Source organism: Xenopus laevis, chromosome 2S (genome assembly GCF_017654675.1).
Source record: "Xenopus laevis strain J_2021 chromosome 2S, Xenopus_laevis_v10.1, whole genome shotgun sequence".
NCBI lineage: Eukaryota > Metazoa > Chordata > Amphibia > Anura > Pipidae > Xenopus > Xenopus laevis.
This window is the reverse complement of record NC_054374.1, coordinates 62,503,383-62,519,430: the sequence shown is the minus strand read 5'-3', so window position 1 is coordinate 62,519,430 and position 16,048 is coordinate 62,503,383. Positions and strand designations below refer to the sequence as shown.

The window sequence follows — 16,048 nt, the reverse complement described above, 5'->3', positions numbered from 1 at the left end:
GGCAAGATGGAGACAGCAGGGTAAGATGGACACAGTAGGAAAAGATGGAGACAGTAGAGTAAGATGGACACAGTAGGAAAAGATGGAGACAGAATAAGATGGACACAGCAGGAAAAGATGGAGACAGTAGGTTAAGATGGACATAGTAGGAAAAGATAGAGACAGTAGGGTAAGACGGGTGCAACAAAGCAAGATGGAGACAGTAAGGTGAGATGGGTGCAGCAGGGCAAGTGGGAGACAGGTAAGATGGGTGCAACAGGGCAAGATGGGTGCAGCAGGGAAGGATGGAGACAGTAGGGTGAGATGGGCACAGTAGGGCAAGATAGAGACAGTGGGATAAGATGGGCACTGCAGGACAAGATCGAGAGAGTGGGTAAGATGAAGATGGACTAAGATGGGTACAATAGGGCAAGACCAAGAACAAAGAGAAAGATGATGAGACAATTAAGTAAGATGACCACAGTAGGACAAGATGGAGACAGCAGGGCAACATGGTGACAATAAGGTATGAATGTGAGAACAGGGGAAGATGACAACAGCAGGGCATGATAGTTACAGTAGGGTAAGAGAAAGGTGGGCAAGAAGAAGGCTCCAGTGGGGCAACGTGGCAGCTGTTACTTTTTGTATTTGAGTTGCCCAACTTGTAGACCTTCCTCGTTTTTGCGGGATAGCAGATATAGTAGTGAGAGATGGTGTCTATAGTAACAGTGGATAATAGTCTCTGGGAAGGGAGTGTGACTGTGGGATAGCAGGTATAGTGGGGAGAGATGGTGCCTATAGTAACAGTGGATTATAGTCTCTGGGAAGGGAGTGTGACTGTGGGATAGTAGGGAGAGATAGTGCCTGTAGTAACAGTGGATAATAGTCTCTGGGAAGGGAGTGTGACTGTGGGATAGCAGGTATAGTAGGGAGAGATGGTGCCTATAGTAACAGTGGATAATAGTCTCTCGGAAGGGAGTGTGTCTGTGGGATAGCAGGTATAGTAGGGAGAGATGGTGCCTATAGTAACAGTGGTTAGTAGTCTCTGGGAAGGGAGTGTGACTGTGGGATAGCAGATATAGTAGGGAGAGATGGTGCCTATAGTAACAGTGGATAATAGTCTCTGGGAAGGCAGTGTGACTGTGAGATAGTAGGGAGTTAAGGTGCCTATAGTAGATCCTCAGGTTGTGTTTATAAAAAAAACTTATTTTCCAGTATTCTTGAAAAGAAATCCAAGAATATAGGCTTTACCCAAATTTAATTCCACAGTCACTTTCCATGTGGACACATGACACAATCCATATGTTTTATCATTTTATCCTGACATGTAGAGCTGGCCCTGCCTTCAAATTGTGCCTGTAAATTATCTTCCTTTCTGGTCAATGTTTTTCAGATGAGTTTGTTCCCACACAGCCGGGGGCCTGAGGAACTTTATCAGTCAGGTGTTGAAGTGTTCCACCAAGGGCCACCCCCACAGAGTAATTACACCATCTCCTCTAAGGGAATTCGATTGGGTACTGGTTACAGTCGGCCTTCATTGGGCCTCAGCACTTTTCCAAACTGTTGAAAAGCCGGTTTTATTTATCATTTAAATTCTTGTTGTTTTGGCAGCGGAATCAAACAACCACAATAGAACTGAAGACTGCATTGAAATAGATCAATAGTGTATTGCAATGTGTGCAAGTGACACAGGGCTATGTACGTTGCCATTTTGGAACAGAATTTGACCTGGTGGTATCTCCAAGGTTCAATGTCAATAGGTGCAACAGGTAGATCCACCAAAACATGGAGAAGCAGCATTAACCCCCCACACACACACTTCTTTTTTGGGGAATATTTGGGCACATGTTATTAACAGCCCAAACATTATGGTTTTAAGTACAGTCCAGATGAGTTTGACTCCAGGAGGCAATGTAGATGTTCTCCAGCAAGTGGTTCTCCGCAATGTCCTTTCATCTCTTTCAGTCTTCAGGGTGTCCTTTCAATTCTCTGAGCATTTTTGTCTCTTCCAATAACCTGGGGCTCCTAATCAAGCCTTCATATGTATTTTTTGGCTTCAATCACAAAGTAAGTTTGATTTGGTCAAGGATCCACTTGTTTGTTCTCTTTGCCACCAAGTCTTCTAAAATCATCTCCACACTCAACTTTTAAAGGCATCAATACTTTTCCTGTTCTTCTTCTTCATTCATTCATATCTGTATAACGTCATGGAACGTATCTCAGCCTGGACATTTCTGCTCTATGTTCGGGTAGTTGAAGACCGTTTCTAGGCGATTTGTCCTGGTTCTACCTGGGCTTTGAATGCCGCATCCATTGTTATTAATGATTGATTGAAGGAGACAAAACCGCCTGAGTTCTATTTCTTCACCATCTACTCTAAACCCAGCTGTCCTTCCTACTGTCACAACCTTTGTCTTCATCTGATTTATCTGCAGTCCCATCTTTTCTCTTGGTTCATTATAAGAGTCGGAAGGGCTTCTTCATTTGCAGCAATGTGTCAGGTGTCTCTCAGGTATAGCCAAGAAGAAGAAAATCTAGTTCTGCAGACACTGCTGTATATATAGTAAGGGTTTGATGGTTGTGTTGAGCACCTTGAGTTGTGGTCACCATACGTTTTGTTGTGATGTTAAAGGCAGGGCCTCCTTCTGCACTGTTCCTCGGGTGAGCAAGAATTTAAAATGGTTAGTAAGCTTTGACCCATCTCTCGTTGGGCATGACTCGCCAATGGCTTATGAGAGTTCCATTTGGGTAAAACAGATGATCGGGTCTTCAACAGAGATGCACCACTCTAGGGATTCAAAAATAAGAGTAATGATTCATGATTTACTTTTCAAGGCTTTAGTTCTCCTTTAAGGAAAACCAAAGAATGTGCTGTTTTAGTCATGGATGAGAGAAGACATACAGTATTGGAGAGGATTTGGCTGATCCCTGTCATTTTGCTAGGAAAACGCTGACTGCTGAATGGGGCCTTCATAATTTAGAGGAGCAGCCTATCCAATAAGTGCTTTTTATGGCGGATCAAGAGATAAACACAGAAAAGAATGTAAAGGGAAAGCGACACAGTCATATGATTATGTTTTTGTATCGGTCTACAAAAACATCTCCCCCAGGCGCGTCCCCATCTCCCTCAACATTTCCCATTGTGCGACGCTCCAGCAACTTCCTATTACTGAGAGAAGCTGATGTAAAATCATTGTGACATTTTTTTTTCTAAGAGTGAATTTGTAGCTTTATCTCCCCCCCCCCAACAACTGCGATACGGGGGGGGGGGGGGATAAAACATATTACTGTAATATTCAGTGGCAGCTCTCTAGTTAGTGGCTTAATTATACATAATTCATTAGCAAACATTGTATACCTTAATCATTTTGTGGGGATTTTTTGAGCAGTTTTTCAAGGAGGAACAAAGCCGGCCCACATTGTTTTAAATCATTAACTTTGTAACTGTAAACATTTTTATCAATATTATTAATAAGGTAATAATCAAACACCAACATATTCTGTAGCGCTATAAAATAGAAGGGTGTATACAGAAAACATACAAAAATCATTACAGGAGGTAAAGTGGACCCTAGTCCATAGAGCTTATGATCTAAAAGATCCTTTGCTTCTCCGCTTTGCTGCCATTAGAGCCAAGGCCACATCAGTAACCCACACTTTCAAGTTCCCTGGACCCTTCCCCCCCCATGGGGTCTGAATTATTAGTCCACAGGGTGGTGGGCCCTGCCAACAAGTAAAACAGAGTCTTAGTAGAAAAAAGAAATCTCCATGGATGATGGGCAAGGTCCCTGATTTGGCCCGGTAAGTCTCCAATTATAACAAGGTCCCATCCATGATCCATCCAAAACCCCACCCACTTCACTATAAACCTCATCTCTTTAAATGACCCACAAATCGCAATTTTAAATCTTGAAGTCTCCCTTATGCCTCCTCAGTGTTCCGATGCCACCCATTTCATTACAGACTCAGTCACTCCCCTGTAAGCTGCCATTAGGGTGTTCTAGTTCCACCCACTGCTTGAGCCACAGACTCCCTGTCCCTCCCCTGTAAGCTGCCATCAGATTGTTCTAGTTCCACCCACTGCTTGAGTCACAGACTCCCTCCCCCTGTAAGCTTCAATCCGAGTGTTCCAGTCCCATCCACTGCTTGAATTTCAGACTTGCTGTCTCTCCCCTTGTAGTGCTCCAAGTTTTTCTTACAGTAAACAAAACTTTGGTCCAGGAGTTTCACTCCCAAAACAACTCAGACACTGAAGTGGGAGTATATATGAAATATTGGGCGGGATCACCAGTTTGTTCTGATAGGTTCTTAATGTACAGGTGGAGTTGGCCTGTTTAGGTTGTGGAGTTCGATTGGTTCAGGATACCCAAGAAATAAGCTTGCACAGGACTGCTCAAGGAGAATCTCACAGAAGACTTTGAAGTGTCTGGACAAGTAATCTTGGGTGGTAGGTGGCTAGAACCAGAGGACCAGAGATTCTAGTTTTGTGCAAAGACTACAGCTCTATTTGTTTATCTTTTTGTTAAACTATTGCCTTTGTTATGTCCCTATTTAATGAGGACTTGTCTGATTTTTCTGACATTTGTTATATATATCTTCATGACTGCATTTTAACAGGCTATGTTTTGATTCTGCTTGTTTTATGGTAAAACTTTAATAAAATATTTGAAAACTGAAGACTGCAGCTCTTCAGGAACTTCTGTAAACTTCACCTCCAAAATCGAAGTATTAGGTGTGTAACGGTTTTAATTCACTATAGTAGGCTTAGCATTGTGTGTATCATTTAGGATTGTCAATAGCCATTTTCTTTAGTAAAGTATTATGTGTTATAAGCCATAGTGTGTGTGTTTATTTCCTTGAAATTGACTGCAATTTCTGAACTTAATAGTGTCCTTAGTGCTACACCCCTATCAGTTGCAGCAAAGTGTTCTAGTCCCACCCACTGCTTGAGTCACAGACTTCCTACCACACCCACTGCAAGCTGTCAGAACCCACGTCATAGGCTGCTGCTTGAATGGAAGACTCCCAGTATGGTGCAATAAACATTCACATGATGGAAGTAAGTCCATTTTGAAGAACCAATCTGGTGCTCTAGGGCAGGAGTCCCTAACCTTTTTTTTACAAGTGAGCCACATTTAAGTGTAAAATAATGTTGGAGAGCTGCATAAGTATGCAAAAAGTGCCTTGTGTGCCACATAATGGCTGTGATTTGGGTATTGGCAGCTCCTATGTGGACATGAAGCCAACAGGAGGCTCTGTTTGGCAGTAGACATTATTTTTATGCAACTAAACCTTGTCTTTAAGGCAAGAATTAAAAAAACAAGTACCTGCTTGGAGGCCACTGGGAGCAACATCCAAGGGGTTGGAGAGCAACACGTTACTCACAAACCACTGGTTGGGGATCACTGCTCTAGGGTAAAGTGAAGAACGTCATACATTGATGCCTTGTATGATCATAACTTCATACTCGTATTCCACATTTTATATATTATATTATTATCTCCTGATTATTCTAAGCAGTACACTATCTCCCTGCCATGCTTTATACTTCAGTGTGGAAACCTAGAGTGCAGAAAAATAAATGGAGGAGTTTAGACATAGGCATCAAAGCCCATCCAAAGAGGTACAATATGGGTCATTACTTTTACTTTATCACAAGTTCAATGCGGCTTTTGGAAATGCAGGGCTTCAGCAGCCACAATGTAATAAAGACGCAGTTTCATGTAGTGAGTTAATTAGACATTCTGTAAAATCCTTCAATCCTTCCGTCCGTAGGGGCAGGGCCACTAGCCGCTGACTAGGCTCTATCTCGGAACGTCTGCCAGGGAAGATCAAAATAAGGCATGAATACTTTTATCCAGTAGAACAGTTGCTTCCACGTCTTGCCGGACCAGGCCATAAAATCAGGCTTGTCTCGGTGAATTATGACCACAGTCCTTTTTAAAGATACACAGAGAACTCAAAGTTTTCCCTTAGCTCCATCGCATGTTACAAAACTCCTACGAACTTTCTCAAGTTGAGTTTTCCTTTCTATTGGAAAATGTTTCCTTGGTGTAAGGAACTAGATGGGTGAGGAGTCAGAACAATATGAACTTTATGGATCACTTAATGTTTTTAGGGAAAAATGTGCATGTTTTTTATCTTCAGTTTTGGAGGTTTGACCGTTTCCAATATGTTTTCTGTATGAATATCATTTTCACGTTTGTTATCTTAACAACTTAAGTTCCAAATTTTTATAGACACAAATTAGCGCAAATGCAATGTGAGGGAGAATGAGTGCTGGCTATATACTTTTGGCTATAGTAGCTAAAGAAAGAGCCCAAAGTGACTAAGAACATTGGGTTGGGAAAAGAAAATGATGAAGGCCTATTTGCTCAATATGTTGTTTACAATAGCTAGAGAAAGAGGCCTCAATGAGAAGATTGTGGTTTTTTTGGTTGAAAATACAATGATGAAGACCTATTTGTCCAATATTTTGTCTACAATAACTAGAAAAGAGCCTTCAGTGTGTGAGAGAGTGAAAACTATTGAGTTGTGTGGTGGAAGATACAAAGATGAAGGCCCAGTTGCTCAATATTTAGGCTACAGTAGCTAAGATCAGTAAATGTAGCGAATGAGAGATTGTTGGGTTCTTTGGAGATAAAATGAGGATCCAGTTGCCCAAAATTTTGCTTCCATAGCTAGAGAAAGAACCCTCAATGATTGAGTATTGAGAAAAAGGGAAGATTGTTGGGTTGTTTGGTAGAATATACAACAATGAAGACCCAGCTACCCAATATTATGGTTACAATAGCTAGAGAAAGATTCCTCAGGGCTTGTTTTTTGTGCTTTTGAATGTTTAGTTTTTTAATTTGTCCATTATTATGGTTATGGTAACATTATTTTCAGACTGGGGAAAGGCCAACCGAAGCCTTTTGTAAGAGACAACTCATTTTATCCGTCTTGGATCAACTTATACCGTTATTATCTTAAAGGTTCTTAAATGTATCTCCTGTATCAGCCATCACAGCTTTAATATTTAGCTGAAAAGGATAAGCTGTATTTTTTGACACTTATATGTCCTTTCCTGCAATCACAAGCCACTAATATGCACTAATATGTACTTATGTGGCTCTGAAAATAAATAGTTCCCTTCAGCATGTATTTACCTTGGTAGTATTGGCCCAAATTAATCATATGTCTTCACATACACCTTTTTCCTGTTCTGTAAACAAGCTCAATATATCAAGCCTTGCTTTATAACTCATTCTGTATCCCTTTAATGATTTTAGTTGCCCTTTGGAGAGCACCTTCAAGAGAATATCCTTTTTTTTAATGAATACAGGTGTATCAAATATTCTATCATTTTACTATGAGAGACAGAATGGAGAGATCACCAAGACCAGTGATGGTCATCTGTGAAAATAACATATAGGCTCAACTCATGGAGAGCTGAACTTACAGTATGTATGGCAACCTAGGATTATAAGCTGTATATCAGTGATATTGAGTTAGTCATGATATAGAGTATCTAGTAGATTGAAGTCAAAAGCTACTGGTCTTGGGTAATTTTTCACCACTCATTCAACCAGCGTCTTCAGTTGAATTGGCTTAACTTTTGATGTAACTCTACTAGATACTCTATATTATGACCAGGATGAACCTTCTCAGCCTATAGCCTTGTCATCATTTCAGTCAATGGTGACATACCCCAGCTACCTCCATTGCAAGTTGAGTCTCACAACTGCCGTCTTACCTCTTCAGGTGCTTTTTTGGTGGTAAGAAGAGGTCCCAGGTTTTCTAGATTACTACTTTACTCTCATACACTATTGTCTCTTAAAAAAGGAACCACATATAACTATCCCTTATTGGTGGCTTTTGACTGTCCTGCAGAAATGCTGCATTTTTTACCCTGTTTACCCCATTCATGATTACCAATACATCAAGAGTCTTCTCTAGCCATGCTAGGGTTGTAAATGCTACTTGCCAAGCTTAGAATCCAATGTAAGATGAAGATACCCAAGCTTAGAATCCAATGTAAGATGAAGATACAGTTTTGGGCTACTTACTTTTATCCCATTCCATGTATCTCCTCATTGGCCACAGTCTCTACAGGAATGAATTAGATAGGACGTCCCTAACTGTCCTGTTCCCAACCTCTGAGATTCCAGACACTGAGAATTCACAAGGTTTTAAAAGTTGCTACAGAATGAGGTCAAAACTGATATGACTTAAGGACACCTGAAATGATACGCGACCCTTGTATCACACACCATGCAAAGAATTGAATTTCAGATTCTGCCAGCTCAGTTTGGGTCGCTGTCCTCAAAAATATCAGCATTCACCACTGGTTACACCCAGGCTTATTTCTCTTTAGGATTCTACCAAATCTTATTCGCTGAGCTTTGAAGACAACAAGTGCTTCAGGACAGGTTCTGCAAGCAGGAGTTATGATATCGAGGAGACAGCATTTCCACATTGCCAGGATCATTGTATTTATTGCATCCAAGCCGAACAGCCAAAGGCCGCTGACTAAGAAGAAGCTTGCCCGGCTCCCTTACGCTGATTCCCTTCCGCACTTCTCCCAGCTGGAAGTTTCATATCATCGGCCTGTCCAATTGATTGTGTAAGGCAATTAAAGGGAGCGTGTGGGGTGAGACGGTGTAGAGAAACAATTACAGGTTGGTTTTATGCTTGCCATTCACTATTAGGAGGTCAGACATGACAGATTCCGAATAAACACCAAACAACTTCGGCAGGAATGTTGGAGATGGCCTAGATGATACCTTCAGTGGCTCTTCTGTTGAGGGATTATAGTATCTCCTTTTTCATTTGTTCAGGCTTTGTTTCAGTTACTGAGCTGAATAAAAGATACAAGTGCCTCCAAGTTAAGCCTTTGAGATAGAGGCTGATGATGGCGTCTATGGTGTTGACCTGAAGGAAACAAAAATACTTATTAATTTTGCTTCTAGAGTGGAAAATAATGGAGAAAAAATGACCAATGGATTTAAAGAAAAATAAATGGTATGTAATAATGTGTTCTCTTGCATTAGAGAGAGGCTTCATGGTTACTCTTCGGTAAAGAGTAATTTTCCAGTAGAGCAGTAGATCCCACCCAATGTTTCTATATATCGTAACCTTGTTATGAGCTAAGGGGGTCCAGCCTGAAGGCCAGTTAGGGGGAGATTTGGGGTGAGAGCTTATTTGTGCCCTGGGTACCCCTGGACCTATAGCAGGGTGACACCCCAATGTTTCTATATATCTGTAACCTTGTTATGAGCTAAGGGGGCCCAGCCTGAAGGTCAGTTAGGGGGAGATTTGGGGTGAGTGCTTATTTGTACCCTGGGTACCCCTGGAACTATAGCAGGGTGACTGTTACCCCAATGTTTCTATATATCTGTAACCTTGTTATGAGCTAAGGGGGCCCAGTCTGAAGGTCAGTTAGGGGGAGATTTGGGGTGAGTGCTTATTTGTACCTTGGGTACCCCTGGAACTATAGCAGGGTGACACCCCAATGTTTCTATATATCTGTAACCTTGTTATGAGCTTAGGGGCCCAGTCTGAAGGTCAGTTAGGGGGAGATTTGGGGTGAGTGCTTATTTGTACCCTGGGGTACCCCTGGAACTATAGCAGGGTGACACCCCAATGTTTCTATATATCTGTAACCTTGTTATGAGCTTAGGGGGCCCAGTCTGAAGGTCAGTTAGGGGGAAATTTGGGGTGAGTGTTTATATGTACCCTGGGTACCCCTGGAACTATAGCAGGGTGAATGTTACCCCAATGTTTCTATATATCTGTAACCTTGTTATGAGCTAAGGGGGCCCAGCCTGAAGGCCAGTTGGATGGAGATTTGGGGTGAGTGTTTATTTGTACCCTGGGTACCCCTGGAACTATAACAGGGTGACTGTTTCCTTAATGTTTTATATATATATATATATATATATATATATGGGAGCAAATTTGCAATGGAGAAAGCATTTTGTTTGCCCATATATACAGAAAGTTACCCTTCAGCCCCTGATTGCTTCACTTGCCCAATGCTGTTGCACACTAGACCTTTTTGAAGTCCGTATGTGTCTATCCTACAGTTACACTGACGTTGCACAAAGGAGGATTTATTACACGTCTCAGTGTGACGACAGGTGATAAAAGAGGGAAAAAGAGCATCATTAATCATGAATGAGATCCACAGCGTGGAATTGCGTCTGTGAGTCCAGCAAAAAAACAAACAAAAAGAATGATGCTCCTTGCAGATGTTTTCTGCCCACTGAATTATTAATAAGCACCAAAAGAAAAGCGAGATGCTTCTTATTTCTGCATTGAAGGGTCCAGGTTGGTGTCAGCGAATAATGTATCAATGTTTGTAAAGAGAAGGTGGCAGCATAATGAATAATAAATTTCCTTTTATTACCGATTTGTTTTTAAATGTCCATTTTTATTCTGTTGAATTTGGAGTTTTTGTACTACTTGGAGAAAGATTTTATTGGACATCCAGACAGTGTTGTTCTGTTGTAGGAAATGCTTCAGCAGTATTACTCCCATATCCATAAATATAAATGTACAGAGAGATCTCATAAAACTATGGCAGCATAGGTATTCCCTGTACTAAGCACAATTCAGCAGGAACAGTCCCTAAGTTTGCTCATAGTCTGTACTGAGAGATCCAATAAAACTATGGCAGCATAGGTATTCCCTGTACTAAGCACAATTCAGCAGGAACAGTCCCTAAGTTTGTTCATAGTCTGTACAGAGAGATCCAATAAAACTATGGCAGCATAGGTATTCCCTGTACTAAGCACAATTCAGCAGGAACAGTCCCTAAGTTTGTTCATAGTCTGTACAGAGAGATCCCATAAAACTATGGCAGCATATGTATTCCCTGTACTAAGCACAATTCAGCAGGAACAGTCCCCTAAGTTTGCTCATAGTCTGTACAGACAGATCCCATAAAACTATGGCAGCATAGGTATTCCCTGTACTAAGCACAATTCAGCAGGAACAGTCCCCTAAGTTTGCTCATAGTCTGTACAGAGAGATCCCATAAAACTATGTAATTTATCTTCAGCAGGAGAATGTCAGGGTGGGGCCTAGCAAGCCAATTTGGCAATGAAAAGCGGGAGAATTTTTTTTGTCAATCAGACAAATGGAACTTTTGAGCATGACCCCTAAAGTGATTTATCATTCGGCTGAGATAGGATTTCGTGACATGTGAGAAATGCAGTGTATTCCCAGCGGAAGGTCATTTAATCAATAGGATGATGAATGCAGCCTGGGATTTCAAAAAAAAAAAAAGACTGATTAAAAAAAAAAGAAAATATTATTTTAAACTAATGAAATGAAGGGCATCACTTATGAGCGGGTTCACTTTAACATGGAAATTATAAATATGGAAAAATGTGATGAGGATAAGGGGAAGCTATGTGTGTTGGGAGAACATCCATTCATGTCCATGTTAACATCCTAATCGCTTCAGTAATGGGAGGACCTCGCATCATCATGGACCAAGTCAAGTTCTAGGAATCCAATATGGTAGCCGTGTGTATATATTAGGCTCCAACAGCTGTTCGACCTCAACATGAGGCATGAAAGGTTCTCTGTGCCATAGCCAAGTGGGAGCATCTCAACTGGTGTTCTAACCCATTTGCAATTGGGAGGCCCAGATGTATTTGCAGACATTATGATGATGGTCAACAGTCGGATTCTTAAAAATCCAAGATGGCAACCATTTGTTCATTGGCCAAAGCTCTTCAAAACTCAACTTGAGCCATGAGCAGTTCTCTGGCCAAGGCCAAGTGAGAGCTATGTGTGTAGGACTAAGGTCATACCTACCTCAAGTGGTGTCCTAATCCTCCCAGCAATGGGAAGTCCAGATATCATCACAAACGTTCTAATGGTGCCCACCAGAAGGCTCTGGGAATCTAACATGGCAGACATAGATGTATACACTAGCCATGGCTCACAAATAAATAGTTGAATGACCATTATTTGAGTAGCCTACCTCCCCTCTGAACTTTCCCTAGGCCTGGGCCTTTCTCTTAATCTCTGCACCCTTGCCATGGATGTCAAAGCTCCTTGGCCCAGTTCTGGCTGCTGGAAAGATGTAGCAATGGATGTGACTGAATGACTTATTGTTTTATTTTCCCCAACGGGGGGATTGTGGAATCTCATGGACTAATAGTTATGGGCACCCCCTGGATACCAAGTGCAGTGGAAGAGTGAAATACAAGGGGGGGGGGGGTGATAAAGTGAATCTCATGTTTCCATGGCTGACGTGCAATATCACAGATGGGCCCTTAAGAGCAATTTCGCTCTCGGGTCGGGATTTGTGACACCGGAATATAATTAAAGCGACTCGCAGAAAAGTCTCCCCGTAGCTGCCTGACACTGCACCGCCTCATCCATAATTGAACATGGGTTAGAATTCTTCATTGGGAAAGGTTAGGCCTCGTGGCCCTACATATGTATAGAACATAGCGGCTGAGAGTTGGGGGAGACGAGAGGCGTCTGCTGATAGCAAGGGGGGGACGGAGAAAGGATTTCAGAGGTGCAAAAGGGTAATGGAATAATTTGTGTGCTTCTCCTGGCAAGATTTTATTATCAGTCACATGGGAACCCAGTAACTTACAGTCAGTGGCCAAATGTCTTGTTATATTATACAACATTTAACTGGTGCCAGACAGAGGGGAAGGTGAGGGGCACATACAGAATGAGGAATGTTCCATCCAATACAATTCCTATGGGGGGGGCTTTAGTTCCACTTTATAAATGAAAGTTATTTGCAGTTATGTATTTTTTCTTCTGGCATTGCTAATGATATCCATAATGACTGGAATTATTCAGCAGTATGACAAAGAGATTTCAGTATAAAATGATTTTAAACCTAGAGATAGATTTGCATTTCATTTCCCGGAGTTATTAAAGGCTATTGTTCCCCCCTCCCTTTAAGAAACCCATTAGAGATTGTTGCTCTATTTCCCCCGACACAACATTCATTTCTGATCACACTCACATCGGAACTCTCGAAACAATCCTCTCTGCCTTCCTTCATTCTGTATTTTCATTGTATGTAGTTATCAGGGTGGGAGTTCTGTATATATATCGGCCCCTAATGGCTGATAGATGAGGATCCCCCGGGTTCAAGTCAGTTGATGTGGATTAAATTCTTCTGTTTATTGTGAATTATTCTGCCATTAATGGGATTTTGTTTACAGGAAATTGTGTTTCCTTCGGCTGAATGAGCCCGACATGAACAAGGGAAACGATGTTGGTTTATAATGGAATCTTCCATGTGTACAATATATATATATATATATATATATATATATATATATATATATATATATATATATATATAATATAAAGGAAGGGCTGAGCATGTGGGGGTATACGGGAATGAGATTGGAGTTGTATTATAATACAGACATGTAAAAGATTTCAATAGGAACATGGCTTCATCAACCTACCCAGTTGCATGTTCTAAAACAAATCTCTTGCCTCCACCATCCGGAGAAACTCTCTACCCTAATCCGCCCCTTCCAACCCACACCCAGCCCACCATTCCCCCTCTACTTATAGACCTGACCCACCGTGACATCACAAAAGGGGCGGAGTGAGTCTATAAATTTAGGTGCCAGCAGTGCCAGGTCATGGGCGGGGAGAGCAGGAGAAGAGCTCAACCCAGACCTGCCCATGAGCTGAAGATTTTGTGCAGCAGCAGAGGGGCCAATCCTGTCCAACCTGAGGGTGCCGTGGGTTTCGGGCTGGCCCACACATAACTACAGGATTGCAAAAACTCCCAGCGACGACTGATGAGTAACATCACAACTAAGGAGTAAAGCAAACCCCCAATAGTGACCCATAATCCTCGTCTCTCCTTAGACAACACTATTAGAAGCTGCATCACTGACCAATATAGACAAGTAATGGACATAGGGAGACAGGGGGTACATTTAATACAGGTATGGGATCCGATATCCAGAAAGCTCCGATGGCCTTCTCACATACAGTAGACTCCATTTTATCCAAATAATACAATTGTTTAAAAATGATTTCCTTTTGCGGTGTAATAATAAAACAGTAGCTTGTACTTGATCCCAACTAAGATATAATTAATCCTTATTGGAGGCAAAACCAGCCTATTGGGTTTATTTAATGTTTAATGATTTTCTAGTAGACTTAAGGTATGAAGATCCAAATTACAGAAAGATCTGTTATCTGGAAAACAAGGTCCTGCACATTCTGGATAACAGATCCCATACCTGCCATGATGAAAAAAATGAATGCCAGAGTTCTCTTAAAGGGGTTGTTCACCTTCCAAACACTTTTTTTAGTTCGGTTGTTTTCAGATTGTTCCCCAGAAATAAAGACTTTTTTCAAATACTTTTCATTGTTTATTTTTTTACTGTTTTTCTAAAATCTAATTGTAAAGTTGAATGTTCGTGTTGAATGTTGCAACAATTAGTAGATCCATTTCTCAGCAGCATCTCTGGAGTATCAGCAACTATTGTATCAATTCTAACAGCTGCCTGTAATGAAACCCAGAGACTCTGCTCAGCAGGGACAGAGATAAGAAATGTATCAACTAAATGTATCAATTCAGAACAGTTTAGGGAGTCGGCGACCCCCCCTCCCAGAGCTGCTTTAGAAGGTGAAAAGAGACACTTTACAGTTCAATATTAGAAAAACGGTGACACGTAGAAATAAGAAAGTCATTGGAAAAAGTCGTTATTTCTGGTGATTTATCTGAAAACAACTAGATGTTTCAAGGTGAACAACCCCATTAAAGTCATACTGACACATCTCTGCTCAAGCCTTGGCCCAGGGCCACCATCAGTAATCATGTGGTCCAATACTACTAAGTTAGCTGGACTTTCCCCACCAGGGGACCCCGATTATTATCCAATGGGTGGTGGGTCCTGCCAATAAATAAAATAGGATGCTAATGGGAAAAAAGAGGCACTTCCCAATTATGCCCAAACCCTGCCCACTTTCATGACCCCCAAAAAGCACATCTACATCTTAGGACCTAATATAAGTAATTATAAAACAACTGGACTTGTTTCTTCAAGTTGAACAGAAGAAGCTGCTCGGATGAGTAGTGAAACGTCTTCAATAATTACTCAGCAAGTCCAGTTGTTTTCTAATTACTTATATTAGATATACCATGACCTGGATAAATGAAAATCTTCATAGTCACATATTAGGACCCTATAACTGCAGTACCCCCTGCGCCCCCCTGATGGCGACCTTGTGCCTTTATCTGTGACAATGAGACTATAATCCCTTGTATCTACTTTGAGTCGTGTTGTGCCAATGTAATTGCCTATAAGGGTCGGGGCAGACAGAGCAGGTACAGGGGGATCTTCATCCCTAATGTTGCTGATCTACACCTTGCAGCATGCAGTAAAGCAAAACTCCACCCAATAATTTGCCTAATGAAGTATTATCAGCAACTTCCCAATATCCATTCATTTCATCCAGTCCCTTTCTCTGCACTGCTGCCTCTGACTCCTGATACAACTTCCCAATATCCATTCATTCCTCATTCTCACTGGGTTTATAGTTCTGTGTAACTGTCATTGTGTCGTCCCTTTCTCTTCTCTGCACTGCTGCCTCTGACTCCTGATACAACTTCCCAATATCCATTCATTCCTCATTCTCACTGGGTTTATAGTTCTGTGTAACTGTCATTGTGTCTGTCCCTTTCTCTGCACTGCTGCTTCTGACTCCTGATACAACTTCCCAATATCCATTCATTCCTCATTCTCACTGGGTTTATAGTTCTGTGTAACTGTCATTGTTCTGGAAAGCAGCATTTGTCTGTCCCTTTCTCTCTGGTTCTGTCAGGAGTTGGAACCAGTTGGGTAGAGAACATTAACAGTCATTTTAAAACAGTTTTGGGCAGAGTTCCGTTTGAAATGAATCTGTATATCATTCTTATAGACTCCCTGATAGTGACCTGTTATTTCAGTGAGAATCTCCCACGACAGCAGCTCCTGGTACATTTGGGTAACGGCTTCGGTTTCATTGAAAAATCCATGATCCTGACAAGTAATAAAGTCCCTGGTAGAAGTGCAAAGAGCTTTCTGCT

General features: G+C 41.5%; 1 protein-coding gene across 2 annotated transcripts in view; it reads right to left on the bottom strand.

Moving 5' to 3' along the window:
- Positions 1–8,593: 8,593 nt before the first annotated feature.
- Positions 8,594–16,048, bottom strand: part of LOC108710737 (WD repeat-containing protein 91) — a 39,272-nt gene continuing 31,817 nt past the window's right edge. For both annotated transcript variants that reach the window (XM_041583873.1, XM_041583872.1), the window contains one exon: positions 8,594–8,892. In XM_041583873.1, the coding sequence (XP_041439807.1) occupies positions 8,770–8,892 (123 nt within the window). In that variant the 3' untranslated portion in view covers positions 8,594–8,769. The remainder of the gene's footprint in view (positions 8,893–16,048) is intronic.